The sequence below is a fragment of the Oncorhynchus gorbuscha genome, linkage group LG02 (assembly GCF_021184085.1).
Source record: "Oncorhynchus gorbuscha isolate QuinsamMale2020 ecotype Even-year linkage group LG02, OgorEven_v1.0, whole genome shotgun sequence".
In the NCBI taxonomy this organism is placed as follows: Eukaryota; Metazoa; Chordata; class Actinopteri; order Salmoniformes; family Salmonidae; genus Oncorhynchus; species Oncorhynchus gorbuscha.
The window spans coordinates 43712771-43735245 of NC_060174.1; the positions used below are offsets into that span (position 1 = coordinate 43712771).

General features: G+C 43.3%; 1 protein-coding gene across 4 annotated transcripts; it reads left to right on the plus strand.

Annotated features, from left to right (window-relative positions):
- The first annotated feature begins 13801 nt into the window (after window positions 1-13801).
- On the plus strand, window positions 13802-22475 carry trabd (TraB domain containing). 4 transcript variants are annotated; one of them, XM_046310291.1, is made up of 10 exons: window positions 13802-13884; window positions 14760-14836; window positions 15192-15261; window positions 15684-15850; window positions 17879-18019; window positions 20012-20122; window positions 20349-20488; window positions 20793-20965; window positions 21344-21440; window positions 21583-22475. In XM_046310291.1, the coding sequence occupies exons 2-10, from the start codon at window positions 14813-14815 to the stop codon at window positions 21761-21763; spliced, it is 1104 nt and encodes a 367-aa protein (XP_046166247.1). In that variant the 5' UTR covers window positions 13802-13884; window positions 14760-14812; the 3' UTR covers window positions 21764-22475. The 4 variants fall into 4 exon arrangements, with proteins under 4 accessions (XP_046166247.1, XP_046166254.1, XP_046166264.1 ...); XM_046310298.1 differs by having other exon boundaries at window positions 13820-13860; XM_046310308.1 differs by having other exon boundaries at window positions 13835-13872.

Below are 22475 nucleotides of genomic sequence, written 5' to 3' on the forward strand. Positions count from 1 at the left end.
ATTTAAAAATGAGTTTTAATGATACCAACCTAAGTGTATGTAAACTCCTGACTTCAACTGTACATAGGTGTATAGAAAACCATTTTGCAATTATGTTAGCACAGCTGAAAACTGTTATCCTGATTAACGAAGCAATACATCTGGCTTTTAGACTAGTTGAGTATCTGGAGCATCAGCATTTGTGGGTTCGATTACAGGCTCAAAATGGCCTTTCTTCTGAAACTTGTCTGTTCTTGTTCTGAGAAATGAAGACTATTCCATGCGAGAAATTGCCAAGAAACTGAAAATCTTGTGCGACGCTGTGTACTACTCCCTTCACCGATCAACGCAGACTGTCTCTAATCAGAATAGAAAGAGGAGTGGGAGGCCCCACTGCACAACTGAGCAAGAGGACAAGTACAGTAGAGTGTCTAGTTTGAGACACAGACGCCTCAAGTCCTCACCTGGCAACTTTATTAAATAGTACCTTTAAAACACCAGTCTAAACGTCAACGGTGAAGAGGCGACTCTGGGATGCTGACCTTCTAGGCAGAAAAGGGTATTTCTCAGACCGGCCCATAAAATAGAAGATTAAGATGGGTGAAAGAACACAGATACTGGACAGAGGAAGATTGGACAAAAGTGTTATGGACAGACAAATCTGTGTTTGGGGTGTTCAGATCACAAAGAACATTCGTGAGACGCAAAAAAAAAATGAAAAGATGCTGGAGGAGTGCTTGATGCCAACTGTCAAGCATGGTGGAGGCAATTTGATGGTCTGGGGGTGCTTTGGTGATGGTAAAGTGGGAGATTTGTACAGGGTAAAAGGGATCTTGAAGAAGGAAGGCTATCACTCCATTTTGAAACGCCATGCCATACCCTGTGGACGGCGCTTAATTGGAGCCAATTTCCTCCTACAACAGGACAATGACCCAAAACACAGCTCCAAACTTTGCAAGAACTATTTAGGGTATTCTGTCTCTAATGGAGTGGCCAGCACAGTCACCGGATCGCAACCCTATTGAGCTTATGGTACGTAAAGAAGTGCCCATCAATCCAATCCAATTTGTGGCAGGTGCTTCTGGAAGCATGGGGTGAAATATCTTCAGATTACCTCAACAAATTGACAACTAGAATGCCAAAGGTCTGCAGGGCTGTAATTGCTGAAAATGAAGGATTCAAAAGTTTGAAGGACACAATTATTATTTTAATTAAAAATCATTATTTATAACCTTGTCAACGTCTTGACTATATTTCCTATTCATTTTGAAACTAATTTAATGTATGTTCTCATGGAAAACAAGGACATTTCTAAGTGACCCCAAACTCTTGAACGCTAGTGTAATTATTCAGACCCTTTACTCAGTACTTTCTTGAAGCAGAGGTTACAGCCTCGAGTCTTCTCGGGATGACACTGCAAGCTTGGCACACCTGTATTTGGGTAGTTTCTCCCATTCTTCTCTGCAGATCCTCTCAAGCTCTTTCAGATCGTATGGGGAGTGTCGCTGCACAGCTATTTTCAGGTCTCTCCAGAGATGTTTGATCTGGTTCAAGTCTGGGCTCTGGCTGGGCCACTCAAGGACATTCAGAGAGTTATCCCAAAGCCACTCCTGCGTTGTCTTGGCTGTGTGCTTAGGGTCGTTGTCCTGTTGGAAGGTGATCCTTCGCCCCAGTCTGAGGTCCTGAGCACTCTGGAGCAGGTTTTCATCAAGGATCACGCTGTACTTTGTTTGCTCTGTTCATCTTTCCCTCGATCCTGACTAGTCTCCCAGTCCCTACCGCTGAAAAACATCCCCACAGCATGATCAAGGATGCCAAACAGTCACATTTCGGTTAAATTCGCAGTTTTGAATACAAAATAGTTTGCCTTCGTGATTTGTGTAGATCCAATGAGAAACGTTTTGGCGGGGGGTGATGCACGTTTGGAGCAACACTGGCTGTATCCAAGGCTCAGGCAATCGTTCACATAACAACATACTGCAGCACGCGACTGAAGAGAGAACCAATTTGCTAGTTACAGCATCAGCGTGCGCTCTGGAAAGACAACAGAGAGCGGAACGGCAGCTCATTTACAGCATCGCGTCCCCTGACCGATAACGAAGAGGTAGGTGAGAAGGTGATGAAGCGTACTTCACGAGCTGTAACCGAAAAACAACTGGCATTTCGAAAGTTTGAGGTGAGGGAGAAAGTGTGGTAGAACAAGTATTATTAGCATTGTTAAGTATCTTATTAGCTGGATCGAATTCTCTGTTTGCTAGCCAGAGAAATGGTGAGCAACATTAGCCAACTTAACTGATCAATTCATTGAGTTTATGGTGTGAAAATTAATGTTAACTAACGGTATCTAATGTTACAACATCAGATGAGCTGACTTTAGTGACCTAACCAATTCGCTCTAGTATTACCTGGTAACGTTATACAACTTCTTGCCATTCCTCAAGTTATAACATGTTAGTTTCCCACTGGACCCTGGTAATCTGTGTGAGTAGTTAACTAGCTAACGAACTAACTACTATCTGTGAACTAATGTTTTATCTATACAGTATGTGGTTAATTTTCAGAATGAGAGAATTAGGTGAAAATGAGTCATTGCTTGTTTTATACAAGTGCATTCAGGGATCAAGTGAAGCTGGAGCTAGGCCTGGCTTAAGTTGGATGCCACTATAGAGGTGAAAGGAACACCACACACTTTCCTTCTTTCTCATTTTTTCAATACATTGGATAAAAAGGGGTATGCCAGGTGTACTCTGCCTGAAAGAGCTCACTTCTGCCAACAAAGAGTGTCATGCTCTGCGGACACATTGTAGAACAGATGTCCACAGGCAGAAAGTGTAAAATGTAGTAATGTACAGTGTTGCCCAAGATATTGCTTTTGTTGTGTTGAACTTGACAGTAACACTTGTGTGTAGGTGAGGGGGGATTATTCGGTCACGGCCAGCTGCGACAGAGTCTGGACCCGAACCAGGATCTCTAGACCACTTCACCACTCGGGAGGCTGCTTTCTGTTCCTTTTTTTGAAAATCTGTGAGTTAGGTTCACATTAACCACTTTTTATTTTACACACAGAGACTGATCATGTAGATCATATTATTTGTTGTTTAATTAGTTAAAACCTGCATTTCCCCTACCAGGGATAAAATAAAATAATAAGGTTTCAGTGCCAACAAGAAAGTGTCACTTTTCTGGGCCCTTAACCGGTTTGCTTCCATGCATGATGCTGCCACCACCACCTTGCTTCACCGTAGGGATGGTGCCAGGTTTCCTCCAGATGTGACGCTTGGCATTCAGGCATAAGAGTTCAATCTTGGTTTCATCAAACCAGAGAATCCTGTTTCTCCTGGTCTGAGTCCTTTAGGTGCCTTTTGGCAAATTCCAAGCAGGCTGTCATGTGCCTTTCACTGAGGAGTGGCTTCCGTCTGGCTGCAGAGATTGTTGTCCTTCTGGAAGGTTTTCCCATCTCCACAGAGAAACTCTGGTGCTCTGTCAGAGTGACCACCGGGTTCTTGGTCACCTGCCTGACCAATTCCCTTCTCCCCCGATTGCTCAGTTTGGCCGGGCGACTAGGTCTAGGAAGAGTCTTGGTGGTTCCAAAATTCTTCCATTTAAGAATGATGGAGATCACTGTGTTCTTGGGGACTTTCAATGCTGCATACATGTTTTGGTACCCTTCCCCAGATTTGTGCCTCGACCCGATCCTGTTTCTGAGCTCTGAGGACAATTTCTATGCCCTAATGGCTTGGTTTTTGCTATGACATGCGCTGTCAACTGTGGGACCTTAAATAAACAGGTGTGTGCCTTTCCAAATCATGTCCAATCAATTGAATTTACCACAGGTGGACTCCAATCGAGTTGTAGAAACATCTCAAGGATGATCAATGGAAACAGGATGCACCTGAGCTCAATTTTGAGTCTCATAGCAAAGGGTCTGAATACTTATGTAAATAATGTATTTCTGTTTTTATGTTTCATAAATTTGCTAAAATATCTATAAAAAATAACTGTTTTTGCTTTTTCATTATGGGGTATTGTGTGTAGATTGACTATAAAAAAATGTTTCATCCAGTTTAGAATAAGACTAATGTAACAAAATGTGGAAAAAGTCAAGGGGTCTGAATAGTTTCAGGATGTACTGTATATACTGAACAAAAATATGAATGCAACATGTAACATTTTTTTTTTTTACTGAGTTACAGTTCATAAGGAAATCAGTATATTTAAATAAATTAGGCCCTAATCTATGGATTTCACATGATTGGGAAGGGGCGCAGCCATGCGTGGGCCTGGGAAGCCATAAGCCCACCTACTTGGGAGCCAGGCCCACCCACTGGGGAGCCAGGCCCAAGCCCAGCCAATCAGAAAGAGTTTTTCCCCACAAAAGCTTTTTTTTAAAGACAGAAACACTCCTCAGTTTCATCAGCTGTCTGGATATGCCAGATGTGGAGGTCCCTGGTTGGCGTGGTTACACGTAGTCAGCAGTTGTGAGGCCGGTTTGATGTACTGCCAAAAAAAAAAAACAGCGTTGGAGGCGGCTTATGGTAGAGAAATTAACATTAAATTCTCTGGCAACAGCTCTGGTGGACATTCCTGCAGTCAGCATGCCAATTGCACCCTCCCTCAAAACTTGAAACATCTGTGGCATTGTGTTGTGTGACAAAACTGCATATTTTAGAGTGGCCTATTATTGTCCCCAGCACAAAGTGCACCTGTGTAATGATCATTCTGTTTAATCAGCTTCTTGATATGCCACACCTGTCAGATGGATGGATTATCTTGGCAAAGAAGGCATGTTCACTAACAGGGATGTAAACATATTTGTGCACAAAATTCGAGTGAAAAAAGCTTTTTGTGCGTATGGAAAAATTCTGTAATCTTTTATTTCAGTTCATGAAACATGAGACCAACACTTAACATGTTGCGCTTATTTTGTTCAGTATAGAATTCCATAAAGACTGCTTCACCAACAGCCACATTATGAAAACATGTTTATAAAACATTCATACTATTGCTTATGGTCCCTCTATCGAAGTGTACTGAAAGCCAATGCAATATACTTTTACAAAATCTGCACTGCAATATATGCAAAATATCACATCATGTTGTTTGTGGCAATAATGTTTACGCTCACAAGTATAAAAATGTTTACATACTATAAATAATCTATAGACTGTATGTAGCCCTATCTCAGTTGTTGTGTGCTCACACATAAATATTCCATGAGTTAATCAGTGTCATTTGACCATACAGAAGACAGAGAATCAGGAGGCAAAGTGAGAACGCACCTACCTTATAGAAGACTGGGCTCCTTAAAGGTGCAATATGCAACTTACGTTTTACCATTTGCACATTTAGCCCTGAAGCAAAAAAAAATGGTTGCATTCGTTTAAGTTCCCATATAAACAAGTGCATGGGCAGTACTTTTGACTGGGAATGAAAGTTACAGATTGCACCTTTTAAAGTACTTTTGACTGGGAATGAAAGTTACAGATTGCACCTTTTAATGGGTTCCTCTCACACCACTAGTGCACTTATTAGGTAAGGTTCGCTGATCCATCCACAAGGGAAGTCATAGGATGGATTTTCGTGTGTTAACAAAAATGTCAAATTCAGAAACACCTTCACTTTAATTTATTATAGGCAAGCATATGCATTATTGCCAACATTCAAGTTAAAATCTCCATGCTATGGATCTACGAAAGGTATTCCAAACCTGCCACCTCTCAACGTCAGTAGAAGTAACTGTTTTCATGACCTTTCAATGTGCAGTGGTCTTTACGCCAGCACTGCATTTAAACTGAAACCTGGACTCATTCAAGGAGAGTGCTGGACATTACAGTCATATCCAGCTCTTCTTGTGGAAGTTATGAAGAATAAGGGAAGTTATATGTAGATATAGAAAGCATTGTACACAATAAAATGCACAGCATCTGAATGCTTTGCTTTTGACTGTCCTACCTTTTCACCATAGGCCTACGTTGCCACGCGCCATCACATTGAGAGCAACAACAGCACCCCATGTCCAATGCCGCGTCAGTAAGACTTGGTTATTGTGGTTGCTCATTACTCACCAAAAACAATGCCCCCTGAAGTTAACGGATGAGAAGTAGAGTACTGTAGTTAGTAGAATTGTTATTAGCATATAATAGCACCTTTCCTTAGGTATGATGCAGTTAACAGGGGGGGGGGGTGTAGCAACCACCATCAATCGTATATCTGAGCAATTGGTAACCTAAACTGAACAGTGATGTCAGAACAATCTACATCAAGCATGTATTCTGAATGAACACACTGAGGATTCCTTAATGCTGTGAATCTGTCATCTTGGGCAATAAAACATGTCTCTGTATAAAAGGGCCATATGATGTGCATGTAAAATATATTAGAAACCTTAGAATATCTCACTGGTATCTGACAAGAGGAAGGCTTAGAACACTTATAATACAAATGTTTTACTTACACGGTTTGTGACAATGCGAAGTTCACTTTCAAATGAGATACATGTGTTGTTATGTTCACAGTCTAACATGCACTAAATACATGGTTTGGGAAACTACCTGCCTGGGTATGCTACCTAATAAGATATTATTTATGACCAGTGGTTAGCACACTATCCCCTTGATGTACTTAGCACACTAATGCATTCAAAAGCACTTTAAATATGTAGCACAAGTTTATGAGTGTGAGCATGTCGATAGAGCAGTGCTTCTCACCGTTTTTATGGGTTGGGGACTTCAGATTGGGTAAAGAAATAGTTTTGTTCCTGGAGGCTCTGTCTGGGTAGATCTCCTTGGGCACAGATCTATGAACAGTTTATCCACCCAAAATCCTAGTCCAAGTAAAACAGGTGAAAGATACAAAACTACTTCTTGAGGTAATGTTGGGTGGTGTTTCTGGTGACGGAGTCAAAAATTGTCTGTGACTGTATGATGTCGACTGTGTAATAAATTAATTTTGTTAAGATAAAAGTTGAACAAGAGTTCCTTGTATATGTCACGCCTTGGTCATTGTATTTTGTGTTTTTGTTATATGTTTGGGTAGGCCAGGGTGTGACATGGGTTTATATGTTGTTTTTCGTATTGGGGTTTGTAGTATTTGGGATCGCGGCTGATTAGGGGTGTTGTATAGGCTTGGCTGCCTGAGGCAATTCTCAATCAGTCAGGTGATTCTCGTTGTCTCTGATTGGGAACCGTATTTAGGCAGCCTGAGTTTCGCTTTGTATTTCGTGGGTGATTGTTCCTGTCTCTGTGTTGTAGTCACCAGATAGGCTGTAATTAGTTTCTCGTTCCGTTTTGTTGTTTTTGTATTTAGTATCAGTTATTTCATGTACCTCGTTTTCTTTCATTAAAGTCATGAGTAACCAACACGCTGCATTTCGGTCTGACTCTCTTTCTTCAACAGACGAACGCCGTTACAGAATCACCCACCACAATCGGACCGAGCAGTGTGTAAACTGGCAGCGACAGCTTCAGCAGCGAAAGGAGGACGTTATGGATAGCAGAGGCATGGAGTATACAACGTGGGAAGAAATCGACAGGTGGGCGGCCGACCCAGAGAGAGTGCAGGAGCCCGCCTGGGATTCGCTGCAGCAATGCGAAGAGGACTATAGGTGAATGGAGTCAAAGAAAAAGACACGCCATCTAAAACGGAGAGGCGCTGGTATAAACAGGCAGCGACAGCTGGAGCAGCAAAAGGAGGATGAATTATTCTGAGAATGGACATGGGAAGACGTGTTGGATGGTAAAGGTTGTTACACTTGGGAGGAGATATTGGCCGGAAGAGATCGCCTCCCATGGGAACAGGTGGAGGCACTAAGGAAAGCAGAGGCAGCCGGAGTTAGGAGCCGACGATACGAGGGAACACGGTTGGCAAGGAAACCCGAAAAGCAGCCCAAAAAAATTATTGGGGGGGGCTAGAAGGGAGTATGGTTATGCCAGGTAGGAGACCTGCGCAAACTCCCTGTGCTCACCGTTGGGCTAGAGAGACCGGGCAGGCACCGTGTTATGCTATGGAGCACACACTGTTTTCAGTGCAGGAGCATAGCCCGGTGCGGCACATACCAGCCCTTCCTATTGGCCGGGCTAGAGTGGGCATCGGGCCAGGTAAGCTTGGGCAGGCTCGGTGCTCAAGAGCTCCAGTGCGCCTGCACGGTCCGGTCTATCCAGAGCCACCTCCACACACCAGTCCTCCGGTAGCAGCTCCCCGCACCAGGCTTCCTGTGCGTGTCCTCAATCCAGTACCACCAGTTCCAGCACCACGCAACAGGCCTTCAGTGCGCCTCGGCTGTTCAGCGCAGCCAGCGCTTTTCTCCTCTCCTGCGCTGTCGGAGTCTCCCGCCTGTTTAGCGCAGCCAGAGCCTTTCTCCTCTCCTGCGCTGCCGGAGTCTCCCGTCTGCCCAGCTCCGCCAGTGCTCCCAGTCTGCCCAGCGCCGCCAGTGCTCCCAGTCTGCCCAGCGCCGCCAGTCTGCCCAGCGCCGCCAGTCTGCCCAGCGCCACCAGTCTGTCAGGATCAGTTAGATCCACCAGTCAGCCAGGATCCACCAGTCTGCCAGGATCTGCCAGAAGCGCCAGTCAGCCATGATCTTCTAGATCTGCCAGACAACCAGTCTCTTCCAGATCTGCCAGACAACCAGTCTCTTCCAGATCTGCCAGACAACCAGTCTCTTCCAGATCTGCCAGACAACCAGAATCTTCCAGATCTGCTTGTCAACCTGAATCTTCCAGTTCCGCCAGCCAGCCAGGAATCACCGGAGCCTACTACCTGCCTGAGCTTCATCTCAGTACTGGGCTTCCTCTCAGTACTGGGCTTCCTCTCAGTACTGGGCTTCCTCTCAGTACTGGGCTTCCTCTCAGTACTGGGCTTCCCCTCAGTCCCGGGGCTGCCCCTCAGTCCCGGGCTGCTTCTGTCCCGGGCTGCCCCTCTGTCCCGAGATGCCCCTCTGTCCCGAGATGCCCCTCTGTCCCGAGATGCCCCTCTGTCCCGAGCTGCCCCTCTGTCCCGAGCTGCTCCTCAGTTATGTGGGGATCTGGGTGAGGACTATTAGGCCATGGTCGGCGGAGAGGGTGGATTATCCCAGGACGCGAAGGGGAGGAACAAGGACATTAATGGAGTGGGGTCCACGTCCCGAGCCGGAACCGCCACCATGGACAGACGCCCACCCGGACCCTCCCTATGCTTTTGAGGTGCGTCCGGGAGTCCGCACCTTAGAGGGGGGGTTCTGTCACGCCTTGGTCATTGTATTTTGTGTTTTTGTTATATGTTTGGGTAGGCCAGGGTGTGACATGGGTTTATATGTTGTTTTTCGTATTGGGGTTTGTAGTATTTGGGATCGCGGCTGATTAGGGGTGTTGTATAGGCTTGGCTGCCTGAGGCGATTCTCAATCAGTCAGGTGATTCTCGTTGTCTCTTATTGGGAACCGTATTTAGGCAGCCTGAGTTTCGATTTGTATTTCGTGGGTGATTGTTCCTGTCTCTGTGTTGTAGTCACCAGATAGGCTGTAATTAGTTTCTCATTCCGTTCTGTTGTTTTTGTATTTAGTATCAGTTATTTCATGTACCGCATTTTCTTTCATTAAAGTCATGAGTAACCAACACGCTGCATTTCGGTCCGACTCTCTTTCTTCAACAGATGAACGCCGTTACAGTATAAATGTTTTTGCAATTAATAGCATATGCATATAAATATAATTATATGGCCATTGGTTTGCACAACAAAATAATAAGAACTTCAAATATATATTACCACCAGTAGTGTAAAGTACTTAAGTAAAAATACTTTAAAGTGCTACTTAAGCAGTTTTTTAAGGTATCTGTACTTTACTTTACTATTTATATTTTTGACAACTTTTACTTTTACTCCACTACATTCCTAAAGAAAATAATGTACTTTTTACTCCATACATTTTCCCTGACACCCAAAAGTACTTGTTGCATGTTCAATGCTTAGCAGGACAGGAAAATGGTCCAATTCACTTACTTATCAAGAGAACATCCCTGGTCAAATCAAATTGTATTTGTCACATGCACCGAATACAACAGGTGTAGACTTTACAAGCCCTTAACCAACAATGCAGTTTTAAGAAAAATAAGTGTTAAGTAAAAAATAGATAAGTAAACACAAAAAAAAGAAAGTAACAAGTCATTAAAGAGCAGCAGTAAAATAACTGTCATGCCCTGGCCATAGAGAGGCTTTTATTCTCTATTTTGGTTAGGCCAGGGTTTGACTAGGGTGGGGATTCTAGTTTCTTTATTTCTATATTGTCTATGTTTTGGCCGGGTATGGTTCTCAATCAGGGACAGCTGTCTATCGTTGTCTCTGATTGGGAATCATACTTAGTCAGCCTCTTCTACATTTACATTTAAGTCATTTAGCAGACTCTCTTATCCAGAGCGACTTACAAATTGGTGCATTCACCTTATGACATCCAGTGTAACAGTCACTTTACAATAGTGCATCTAAATCTTAAAGGGGGGTGAGAAGGATTACTTATCCTATCCTAGGTATTCCTTAAAGAGGTGGGGTTTCAGGTGTCTCCGGAAGGTGGTGATTGACTCCGCTGTCCTGGCGTCGTGAGGGAGTTTGTTCCACCATTGGGGGGCCAGAGCAGCGAACAGTTTTGACTGGGCTGAGCGGGATCTGTACTTCCTCAGTGGTAGGGAGGCGAGCAGGCCAGAGGTGGATGAATGCAGTGCCCTTGTTTGGGTGTAGGGCCTGATCAGAGCCTGGAGGTACTGAGGTGCCGTTCCCCTCACAGCTCCGTAGGCAAGCACCATGGTCTTGTAGCGGATGCGATCTTCAACTGGAAGCCAGTAGAGAGAGCGGAGGAGCGGGGTGACGTGAGAGAACTTGGGAAGGTTGAACACCAGAAGGGCTGCGGGCTGCGGCGTCTTCTGCCACCTTTGTTGTGGGTAGTTGACTTTGTTAGTGGCCTGTATAGCCGAAGTAAGCGTCACGGTTGTGGCAGTATTCGTTGGTTTGTTGGTGACATTTATAAATAAAAAGAAATGTACGTTCACCATGCTGCACCTTGGTCCGGTCGTTCCACCCTGACGACGTTCGTGAAAATAACAAGGCTATATACAGAGGGTACTGGTACAGAGTCAATGTGTGGGGGCAGCAGTTTGTCGAGGTAATATGTACATGTAGGTAGAGGTATTAAAGTGACTATGCATAAATAATAAACAGAACAAAGAGTAGCAGCAGCGTAAAAGATGCCGGGGGGGCAATGCAATTGGTCCACTCACACTGACAGCGTCGTGAAGAAGGCGCAGCAGCGCCTATTCAACCTCAGGAGGCTGAAGAAATTCGGCTTGTCACCAAAAGCACTCACAAACTTCTACAGATGCACAATCGAGAGCATCCTGGCGGGCTGTATCACCGCCTGGTACGGCAACTGCACCGCCCTCAACCGTAAGGCTCTCCAGAGGGTAGTGAGGACTGCACAACGCATCACCGGGGGCAAACTACCTGCCCTCCAGGACACCTACACCACCCGTTGTTACAGGAAGGCCATAAAGATCATCAAGGACATCAACCACCCGAACCACTGCCTGTTCACCCCGCTATCATCCAGAAGGCGAGGTCAGTACAGGTGCATCAAAGCTGGGACCGAGAGACTGAAAAACAGCTTCTATCTCAAGGCCATCAGACTGTTAAACAGCCACCACTAACATTGAGTGGCTGCTGCCAACACACTGTCATTGACACTGACCCAACTCCAGCCATTTTAATAATGGGAATTGATGGGAAATGATGTAAATATATCACTAGCCACTTTAAACAATGCTACCTTATATAATGTTACTTACCCTACATTATTAATCTCATATGCATATGTATATACTGTACTCTACATCATCGACTGCATCCTTATGTAATACATGTATCACTAGCCACTTTAACTATGCCACTTTGTTTACTTTGTCTACACACTCATCTCATATGTATATACTGTACTCGATACCATCTACTGTATGCTGCTCTGTACCATCACTCATTCATATATCCTTATGTACATATTCCTTATCCCCTTACACTGTGTATAAGACAGTAGTTTTGGAATTGTTAGTTAGATTACTTGTTGGTTATCACTGCATTGTCGGAACTAGAAGCACAAGCATTTCGCTACACTCGCATTAACATCTGCTAACCATGTGTATGTGACAAATAAAATTTGATTTGATTTGACTAGGGTGGCTGGAGTCTTTGACAATTCTTTGGGCCTTCCTCTGAAACTGCCTGGTATAGAGGTCTTGGATGGCAGGAAGCTTGGCCCCAGTGATGTACTGGGCCGTACGCACTACACTCTGTAATGCCTTGTGGTCGGAGGCTGAGCAGTTGCCATACCAGGCAGTGATGCTCTCGATGGTGCAGCTGTATAACTTTTTGAGGATCTGAGGACCCATGCCAAATATTTTCGGTCTCCTGAGGGGGACTAGGCTTTGTCGTACCCTCTTCATGACTGTCTTGTGTGTTGGACCACGATAGTTTGTTGGTTATGTGGACTCCCAAGGAACTTGAAGATCTCAAACTACTCAACTACAGTCCCGTCAATGAGAATGGGGGCGCGATCGGTCCTCCTTTTCCTGAGGTCCACAGCCGTCTCCTTTGTCTTGATCACGTTGAGGGAGAGGTTGTTGTCTTGGCACCTCACGGGCCAGGTCTCTGACCTCCCTATAGGCTGTTTTGTCGTCGGTGATCAGGCCTACCACTGTTGTGTCATCGGCAAACTTATTGATGGTGTTGGAGTCGTGCCTGGCCATGCAGTCATGAGTGAACAGGAAGTACAGTCGTGGCCAAAAGTGTTGAGAATGACACAAATATGAATTTTCACAAATTTTGATGTCTTTAGATATTTTTGTCAGATGTTACTATGGAACACTGAAGTATAATTACATGCATTTCATAAGTGTCAAAGGCTTTTATTGACAATTACATGAAGTTGATGCAAAGAGTCCATATTTGCAGTGTTGACCCTTCTTATTCAAGACCTCTGCAATCCGCCCTGGCATGCTGTCAATTAACTTCTGGGCCACATCCTGGCTGATGGCATCCCATTCTTGCATAATCACAATGCTTGGAGTTTGTCAGAATTTGTGCGTTTTTGTTTGTCCACCCGCCTCTTGAGGATTGACCACAAGTTCTCAATGGGATTAAGGTCTGGGGAGTTTCCTGGCCATGGACCCAAAATATTAATATTTTGTTCCCCGAGCCACTTAGTTATCACTTTTGCCTTATGGCAAGGTGTATACTGGAAAAGGCATTATTCGTCACCAAACTGTTCCTGGATGGTTGGGAGAAGTTGCTCTCAGAGGATGTGTTGGTACCATTCTTTATTCATGGCTGTGTTCTTAGGCAAAATTGTCAGTGAGCAATTAATTGCAATTCATCTGATCACTCTTCATAACATTCTGGAGTATATGCAAATTGCCATCATTCAAACTGAGGCAGCAGACTTTGTGAAAATGAATATTTGTGTCCTTCTCAAAACTTTTGGCCATGACTGTACAGTCTGCGTGTTATCCCTACTGCCTCAGATCTGGAGGACTCACTAACACAAATGCTTTGTTTGTAAATGAGGTCTGAGTTGTGGTGTGCACCAGGCTATATGTAAAAAATACGTCTTGTGCTAATTATAAGCCATTTTAAATAATTTATACTTTTTCTTTTGATACTTAAGTATATTTAAAACCAAATACTTTTAGTCTTTTACTCAAGCAATATTTTTACTTTTATTTTCTATTACGTTATCTTTACTTTTACTCAAGTATGACAATAGGGTGCTTTTCACCACTGATTACCACAACGCACTCAAATCTCAATTGAACTACAAGTACCAGAAGACAACGTTAACAAACGAGTCGAACACATCATTGGTCGAAGTGCAGGTGAGAGCACAGGTTGGCTAACTTGTAAGTTTTATTTTTATTAATGTATAACATTGTAAGCTGTAGTTATTATATGTTAATTACAAATTGATATGACATTGTTTGCCAAGTGTAGTTAGCAGCAGTTAGCCAGTTAACAGATATGTCAGCTGTTAGCTAGTAGTAAGCTAGCTGCTATTCGGCGAGTAGTTAGCTTTGGCCAACTTGCTAACCTAATGAATAATGTTAGCTAGTTTGTCTAGCTAGCTATATAATATGTGGAAACGAGGGGAATATCAGCTAATGGTTTTAATGTTTTGTCTCTAACCCGCAGGTTTGACGGCTTTAGCTAGCTAACTTGACTTTGTAGCATGTGGTTAGCTAGCAAAATAGCTAGCTATGTCAACACTTTTGTGTGAAGGTGATGTAATCGTGTTGAAGTACGCAGCTACATGCAGCAGCAGGAGAGCTTTTAGCCATGACCGGGCTCTAAAAAGGGGCTACTAAGCTAACGTTAGGCAGTTTGCTCATGATATTTGTCTATACACTATAACGTACCTGTCACAGTAAAACCTGGCTCACAAATTGTCTTACCTACTAGAATTAGCTACCTGTGACAGGTAACGTTAACTAGACGGTTTTATTTTCAAACTAACTTTATCGCCATATGCTGATGGTAGCTAACTAGTGAGAATGGGTAGTTTATTTATGGTTTGGTACACTGCACATATATCTAGTTAGCAAAAGTCAGCAATTGAGGAACTTGAATTGGGGCCTTAGCTTAGTCACAAAGTAAGCATCACAGCTGATAGCATTGCAGAGAAAAGCAATTTTGGTCAACAAACCTACTTGATGAATTTGGCTAAATGAATTCATACATTTGATCATACTCTTTCCTCCTGTTTTGCTTTCCTTTTCAGTAAGGAAGGTGGGACATTACTTTAGTTTTTGCCCAGCTCTTAAAGGTTGAATCATGGACCAAGACAACAACTCCGAGGTAAGTTTGGGGACTGCTGGACATGGGTCACTGCATAATGCTTTGACAGCTGTTATTTTGATCATTTTAAAAAGGCACACAGAGTACAGCTTCACACACATCTGTTATGTCCCATACAGCTGTGTTATTTGAAGAACACAGCTCTATGCTGATCATAATACATTAAGCAAAACAAACATTCTTAGAATTTTGTCCACTCCTGTACAAGCCTTGATGTTATTTGTCTAAGAATCAGTGTCACAATAAATCTGGCTACTAAAAGCCCTTGAGCACATTGACAAAATGTTTTCATTGACATGTACACTTTTAGAATGACTTAATGACTACATATGCTTTTTTACTTCTTTTTTTTTAGGATGACTTGGTAGGTCCCTCTGAAGATGCTTCTGAAGATGAGTCACTGCCTAGTCGTCCCCCTGGACTCTGTGAGTACCCTTATTTATGTAAAATGTATTTACTTTTCTCTCCGTCTGCTTGGCACCAAAAGCTCATATTGTTCACAATGCCCATGTGTGAGAAAAAGGGGAACCGTCCTTTACTTTCCAAGCTTTGACAGTACTATCCATGTTCTCTTAATGTCTGTGAAGTCCTCCCACAGCGATGTTACGTTTGAAAGTCTGTTCTAACTTGTTTGTAACCTTTATTTCAGTAGGCTACAACATGCACTGTTCACTCTACCCATATCTGACAATCACATTCCTTTGGCATATCGAAGTATGTTGTCTTTCCTGCCATCCAATTCAGTGATGTAGGAACTAAAGGTTCTTTCCGTTCTTTCCTTTGTCTTTCGCTCTTACTTGCTCTATTTCTCTCCCCTTCCACCTCTCCCTGGCTGGTTCCTTTATAGCGGACTCTGAGGAGGTGGAGCTGCTATGGCAAGTGCGTGCCCAGCGGCGCCAGTCTTCCCCAGAACTCCCTGAAACAGTCACCCGGCTGACTGCCCCAGATGGCAGCCTGCTCTACTTGGTAGGCACCGCCCACTTCAGTGACAGCAGCAAGAAGGACGTGGCCACGGTGAGCACAACAAATCTGACTTGCAAGCATTAAGGGCTGTTTTCCTTGACACAGCTTATCCTAGCCAGTTTGGCCGGACAACGTTGAATTACTGTTTAACGGATGCCCCGCCTCACTTTTCTCAACACTGGAAGAAAAAAAAAGATATATCTTATGTTATTTTTTTGGCCAATCTATGCGTCTCTTTGTTTATAATGCACTGTCCGCTCTCCCTTGAGGCTTTCCCAAGTTGATGCCCAAGAGACCAAACAGCCTCAGATCATGCACTCAGATCATGTTCGAGCCTCTGATTGGACAGTGAAATACACACACACACTCGCACCTGCAGGCGACGTGCAGATGTTTAATTTCTCTCTCACGCAGCCAAGGCTAAAGCCAGCATAAATTCCTACTATTTATGTGTCCAGGTTAAATGTGAGACGTCCCTCCATTTATAAACAAACAGTCGGTTAAACTCATGGTTATTGCATCATTTTCAGATGAGTAAGAAGTGATTTAATAGAAGAAACAACAATGTAACTTAACTAATTGAATGGCCAGAGATCAGGGCATTCATCAGCAAAGACTAAGTGCAAGTTGATAGTGTTTTGGACAACCAAATTGAAGTCAAAATGATTGATGAAATCGAAGTATCAGCTGTATGGTGATTTGCGATTTATAACTCTTTTTACCGGTACTACCAGTAGTAGTAGTAGGCCAACCGATAACACCACAACAGAATGTGTTTGAAGTGCTGATGCGCTGCTGACAACAGCTAGCATGTCCAGCAAAGTACATTGCCAGTGGCACGCACACACTTTGTGCAGGACAGCAGGTGGGGCTTTTCGTGGCAGCCAGATGAGACAATCAAAGGAATATACGGTGAGCAAAGTTACTGGGCTCGAATTTAGTCACGCTAGATCTATATAAATGTATGCTTCTAATTGTGCATGTTATAAACAAACAAAAAATATTTTGACGATGATAGGTTATACTCTATGGCTGGATTTATACATTTTTTCCAATGCTACATTCATTTGATAGACCTAACTTGATTGACCCTCTTTCTACAAGGCCTACTAGTCTATGAGAGGCCCAATCATATTTGTATGAATATTTTGTTAACGCCTAGGCTATAGAGATGTATTCAGGTAATTAACTCATTATTATGTATCAACATTTTAATTTGATTACAATTATTTATTGTCAATCTTTCTTGAATTTGTTAGGCTATACAGTTAGTAGATGATTAATGAACTGATACATTCATACAACTTTTTTTTTTAAATCATTTTTGAATATGATAGAATATTGCATTCTATTATACATCCTATGTGAATAATGTTCATTACTAATCTGAAAATCAGTCAAATTGCATATTTATCCTATTGTTCATGTCCATATAGCCTAGGACAATGTGGTAAAATACTGTTATTCCTTATCCACCTAATTATATATTTTTAAAATTTGCTCGCCTCGCTTTTTGGGGGGGAAATCTGTTAAATAGTATATCATTTTGTCTGGCCTTACTAAAAAGTATGCCGAATGAGGAATCTCCATTCAAGTACATTATTGATCTAGACAGAATCTGTGTCTGGGAAACCGGCCTTAAATGATTGTCATAGGTATCTCCTGGAATGGCCTCTGTTGAGTTTGTTCAAGTTCATGGGATTCATACATTTTCTAAATGATTGTCCTTCAGAGATGATTGAATAAAAAGTATTTTGAAATCTGCCAATCAGAACTATCTATTTAACCTTTTTTCAACCAGTCAAGTCAGTTAAGAACAAATTACTATGACATCCCCCTTACATGTCCTGGTTTCCCAGACTCCTGTTTGTTTTGTTCCCTCAGGCAAAATCCATACTATTGTCAGTATTGTACTTCTACCTTTGGCTTTCTCTCTCTTACCACCCTTGCTCTCCTTTCTCCCCTTCCTGTCCTCTTCTCCTACCCCCTTTCCCTGCTTTCCTCCTCTCCTTATCCTCCCACTCTCTCCTCCCGCGTCCCCTTTGTTTGCCTTCTCCCCCATCTCTTCCCCTTCCTCAGACGATCCGTGCAGTGCAGCCAGACGTGGTGGTGGTGGAGCTGTGCCAGTACAGGGTGTCCATGCTGAGGATGGATGAAAAGACACTGCTGAAGGAGGCAAAAGACATTAATCTGGACAAGGTCCAGCAGGCCATCAAACAGGTACGACTAGCTGCGATAATCGAGAATTTCAAGAAGCATTTTTCTAACGCTTGCTAGTGGACCCAAACTGTTACAGACGTATATCTATCCTACCCTGCCTTTCTAAAGTCTTCAAAAGCCAAGTTAACAAACAGATCACCGACCATTTCGAATCCCACCGCACCTTCTCCGCTATGCAATCTGGTTTCCGAGCGGGTCATGGGTGCACCTCAGCCACGCTCAAGGTCCTAAACGATATAAACGCCATCAATAAAATACTATTCTGTGCAGCCGTCTTCATCGACCTGGCCAGCACTTTCGACTCTGTCAATCACCACATTCTTATCGGCAGACACAACAGCCTTGGTTTCTATAAATATAGTTTAAATATAGTATCGGCTTCCTATTTCGCAACAAAGCCTCCTTCACTCATGCTGCCAAACATACCCTCGTAAAACTGACTATCCTACCGAACCTTGACTTCGGCGATGTCACTTACAAAATAGCCTCCAACACTCTACTTAGACTGCATCCAATTTGCTATCACAGTGCCGTCCGTTTTGTCACCAAAGCCTCATATACTACCCAACACTGCGGCCTGTATGCTCTCGTTGGCTGGCCCTCGCTACATATTAGTTGCCAAACCCACTGGCTCCAGGTCATCTATAAGTCTTTGCTAGGTAAATCCCTGCCTTATCTCAGGTCACTGGTCACCATAGCAGCACCCACCCGTAGCACGTGCTCCAGCAGTTATATTTCACTGGTCCTCCCGAAAGCCAACTCCTCCTTTGGCCGCATTTCCTTCCAGTTCTCTGCTGCCAATGACTGGAACAAATTGCAAACATCACTGAAGCTGGAGACTTCTATCTCCCCCATCAGCTGTCAGAGCAGCTTACCGATCATTGCACCTGTACGCAGCCCATCCATAAATAGCCCACCCAACTACCTCATCCCCATATTGTTATTTATTTGTTTGATTCTTTGCACCCCATTATCTATACTTGCACATTCATCTTCTGCTCTCTCACTCCAGTGTTTAATTGCTAAATTGTCATTATTTTGCCACTATGGCCTATTTATAGCCTTACCTCCCTAATCTTACTACATTTGCACACAGATGTTTCTATTGTGTTATTGTGACTGTGCGTATGTTTGTTTTATACCATGTGTAACTCTGTGCGCAGTGCTTTGCTTTAATTTGGCGAGGTCGCAGTTGTAAATGAGAACTTGTTCTCAACTGACCTACCTGGTTAAATAAAATAAATATTAAACATGTTAACAGTATGTGCCCTATAGAATCAGTTTTGTTTAAATAACAAAACGGCAGTGATGTTGTATTTAACCAGGCAAGTCAATAACAAATTCTTATTTACAATTATGGCCTGACAAGAAGTGAAATGCCTCCTATAGGGAGGGCTAGGATTTTTTTTTAAACACACCTCAATGTGAGACAAAATGGACAACGCAGACAGAAGACACTGGCAACAGCACAAATACAACAGAAAACAAACAGTGGGTGTGTGTGCGTAGGTGCAGGCATGCGCGTGTGAAGTAACACTGCATGCTTCCTTACATGAGGCAACGCAAACTAGTGACATCGGGTGACAAATGGAAACAACTACGTGTCTCAACAACCTGTTCATCTACTTGTCCTTTGAACTCATCCATGAACACTTTTAGACTTTTAGGATGGCTTGGGGGGAATTCCATTATTATATAGGACCCCTTTCCATGCTCAGTTCTAATTATCTGGATTGTTAGCATAGAACAAGATATTGAGATCTGAGCTTGTTTGTGTTTTAATTGCTCTGCTAGAAGAGAGGATAGATTGGATGTTAAATTATAGTTCACAGTTTTGTCTCTTTGGTATTTTATTAGGATCCCCTATTAGCTGTTGTAAAAGGAGCAGCTACTCTTCCTGGGGTCGACACAACATGAAACATAATACAGAATGACATAATATAGAACATCATTAGACAAGAACAGCTCCCCCTCTTTATTATGTCCTCACAGAATGGAGTGATGTCTGGCCTGATGCAGATCCTGCTGCTCAAAGTGTCAGCTCACATCACAGAGCAGCTGGGCATGGCTCCTGGAGGGGAGTTTAGGGAGGCCTTCAAACAGGTGAGACATTCACGCACTCACTAAAAATAGTTCATCTTGATAAGGGTCACAGGTTTGTTCTCGCACAAGGTGTCAGGTCAAGGTCACAAATACTTTCAAATACACACTGTTCTTTTCTCACACAGCATAACATACTGAACTTAACACCCTCTTACCTGTTACCCACTAGGTACAGTATTAGTAAAGTTGTATGTAAAGACCCTCCGTCTCTCTTCCCTCCACCCAGGCGGGCCGAGTGCCCTTCTGCAAGTTCCACCTGGGGGACCGGCCTATCCCGGTGACATTCAAACGGGCCATCGCTGCTCTCAGTCTGTGGCAGAAAGCCAGACTGGCCTGGGGCCTGTGCTTCCTGTCAGACCCCATCAGGTACAATAACCTGACAGTTACTCCTCTCTAGTGTCTAGGTTATGTCCACAGCTTACTCCGCTATACACTTCCTCTCAGTATTTCCTTTGGTTAGTATGTAGTAAGATTAGAGCAGAAATATTATTAGGGTGGTACTGTATTTAGTAATATCCCATTTAATAATATATTTAATTTATATAGGGCTTAATTTATTTACCTGAATACAAATGATGGCAAGCTATTGGGAATTAATTTGGGACTTGGTTAAACCCAGTTGGTGCAATGCTTTTGTTATTGCAATATGTTTGTTGTTGTTGTGTGTCAGTAAGGAGGACGTGGAGAAGTGCAAACAGAAGGACCTGCTGGAGCAGACGATGCTAGAGATGATCGGCGAGTTCCCCGCTCTCCACCAGACCATTGTAGCCGAGCGAGACATCTACCTCACACACACGCTCCGCCAGGCCGCACGCTGTGTGGAGGCGCCCCCCAATGCCCAGAGTGAGTATCGCAGCATCTGCCTGTTTCACTTTTCACCTGAGGAAGTCCACAGACAAGTTTCTCCATTAGTCTGTTCACACTGCTCGTGGGAAAAACACTACCATATCATTGGTTGTAGTCTCCGCAAGATTGCAATTAAATCAATGAAAAGGCTTTCTGGCATAGTTTTCCATCAGCAGTTTGATTGGACCCTTACTCTGAAAGATGGACAAGCTGGGTTATTGTGCCTGTGTTTTGCACACTGCCTAAGATGCCAATTAAGTTTATCCTCAACTCCTAATGTATCTATGCATAATAGATGGACTGTTACAGACCAATGTTTTTTGGGAACATGGATGCCATTAGAGCTGGATAAATTTGCTTTGTTTCTTGTAACAGAAGTGCCTGCTGTGGTGGTGGGAGTGGTGGGGATGGGCCATGTCCCTGGCATCGAAAGGAACTGGGAGAAGGATCTCAACATTCAGGAGATCATGAGGTGTGTGTATCTTTCATAGCAGTCTAGACCAAGTTATTACTACTTATATTATAGAGCAATAGGATCATTGTATTTCTGCATCTTCTAACTTTTATGAGTTAATATTGACCCTCTTTCTTTTGCTTTTCTGTGTGACTGTCAGTGTTGCGCCCCCATCTCGTTTTGGCTGGATGTTGCGCACGGTGCTGAAGGCTGGGGTGATAGGAGTACTGGGATACGCCTGCTACCGTGCAGGAGGGGGCATGGGGAGGGCTCTTCTTTCCCTACCTGCTGTCCAATCACTACTGGACAACCTGCGACCACTGCCCCCAGCAGCGGCGTGACCCCTCCTATACCTGTGACATTAACGAGCCCCTCTAATACGAAAACAATGCATCTACCACCAATGGCCTTATTGATAGGAGGGGTTAGAGGTCAAGATTCACCTCCTACCCTATGAACTGACATGGACGTAAGGGGTCCGAGGGCTTGAGCCGCCCTCCCTCTCGTTTCCTTCCTTCCTCTCCTCCATGTCCCTGTGGAACACAACAGTACTGCCTAAGAAACCATGACAGTACCCTTATTTTATTTTTGTATATTTTAAAAAAAAAATGGCAAAAGAAGGATTTTTGTAAGATTTACAAATGTTTTTCCATTTATATTACATCTGCTATCCCCCACATTCCAATTAATGTCACATTGAAATTTGAGATAAAAAAAAAAAAAGATTTTGGTGCATATGGTCTTTGAAGTTGATATTATTGGCCCAAGTCATTATATATCAAAATAAACTGGGTGGTTCGAGCCCTGAATGCTGATTGGCTAACAGCTGTGGTATATCAGATCGTATACCACGGGTATTACAAAACATCTGTTTTTACTTCTCTAATTACATTGATAACCAGTTTTATAATAGCAGTAACGCTCCTCGGGTTTGTGGTATATGGCCGCCTCGTTGCATTTAAGCCCTTAGCCGTGGTGTATTGGCCATGTACCACACATCCTCAGGCCTTATTGCTTAAGTGTGTGTGTGTATGTATATATATGTATATATAT

What these genes read in the sequence shown, in the direction of transcription:
- trabd (XM_046310291.1), top strand. Translation starts at nt 14,813, where the DNA reads ATGGACCAAGACAACAACTCCGAG. An exon ending in TAGTCGTCCCCCTGGACTCT is followed by an intron (nt 15,262 to 15,683) that starts GTGAGTACCCTT and finishes GTTCCTTTATAG; the next exon opens with CGGACTCTGAGGAGGTGGAG. An exon ending in GCAAGAAGGACGTGGCCACG is followed by an intron (nt 15,851 to 17,878) that starts GTGAGCACAACA and finishes CCCCTTCCTCAG; the next exon opens with ACGATCCGTGCAGTGCAGCC.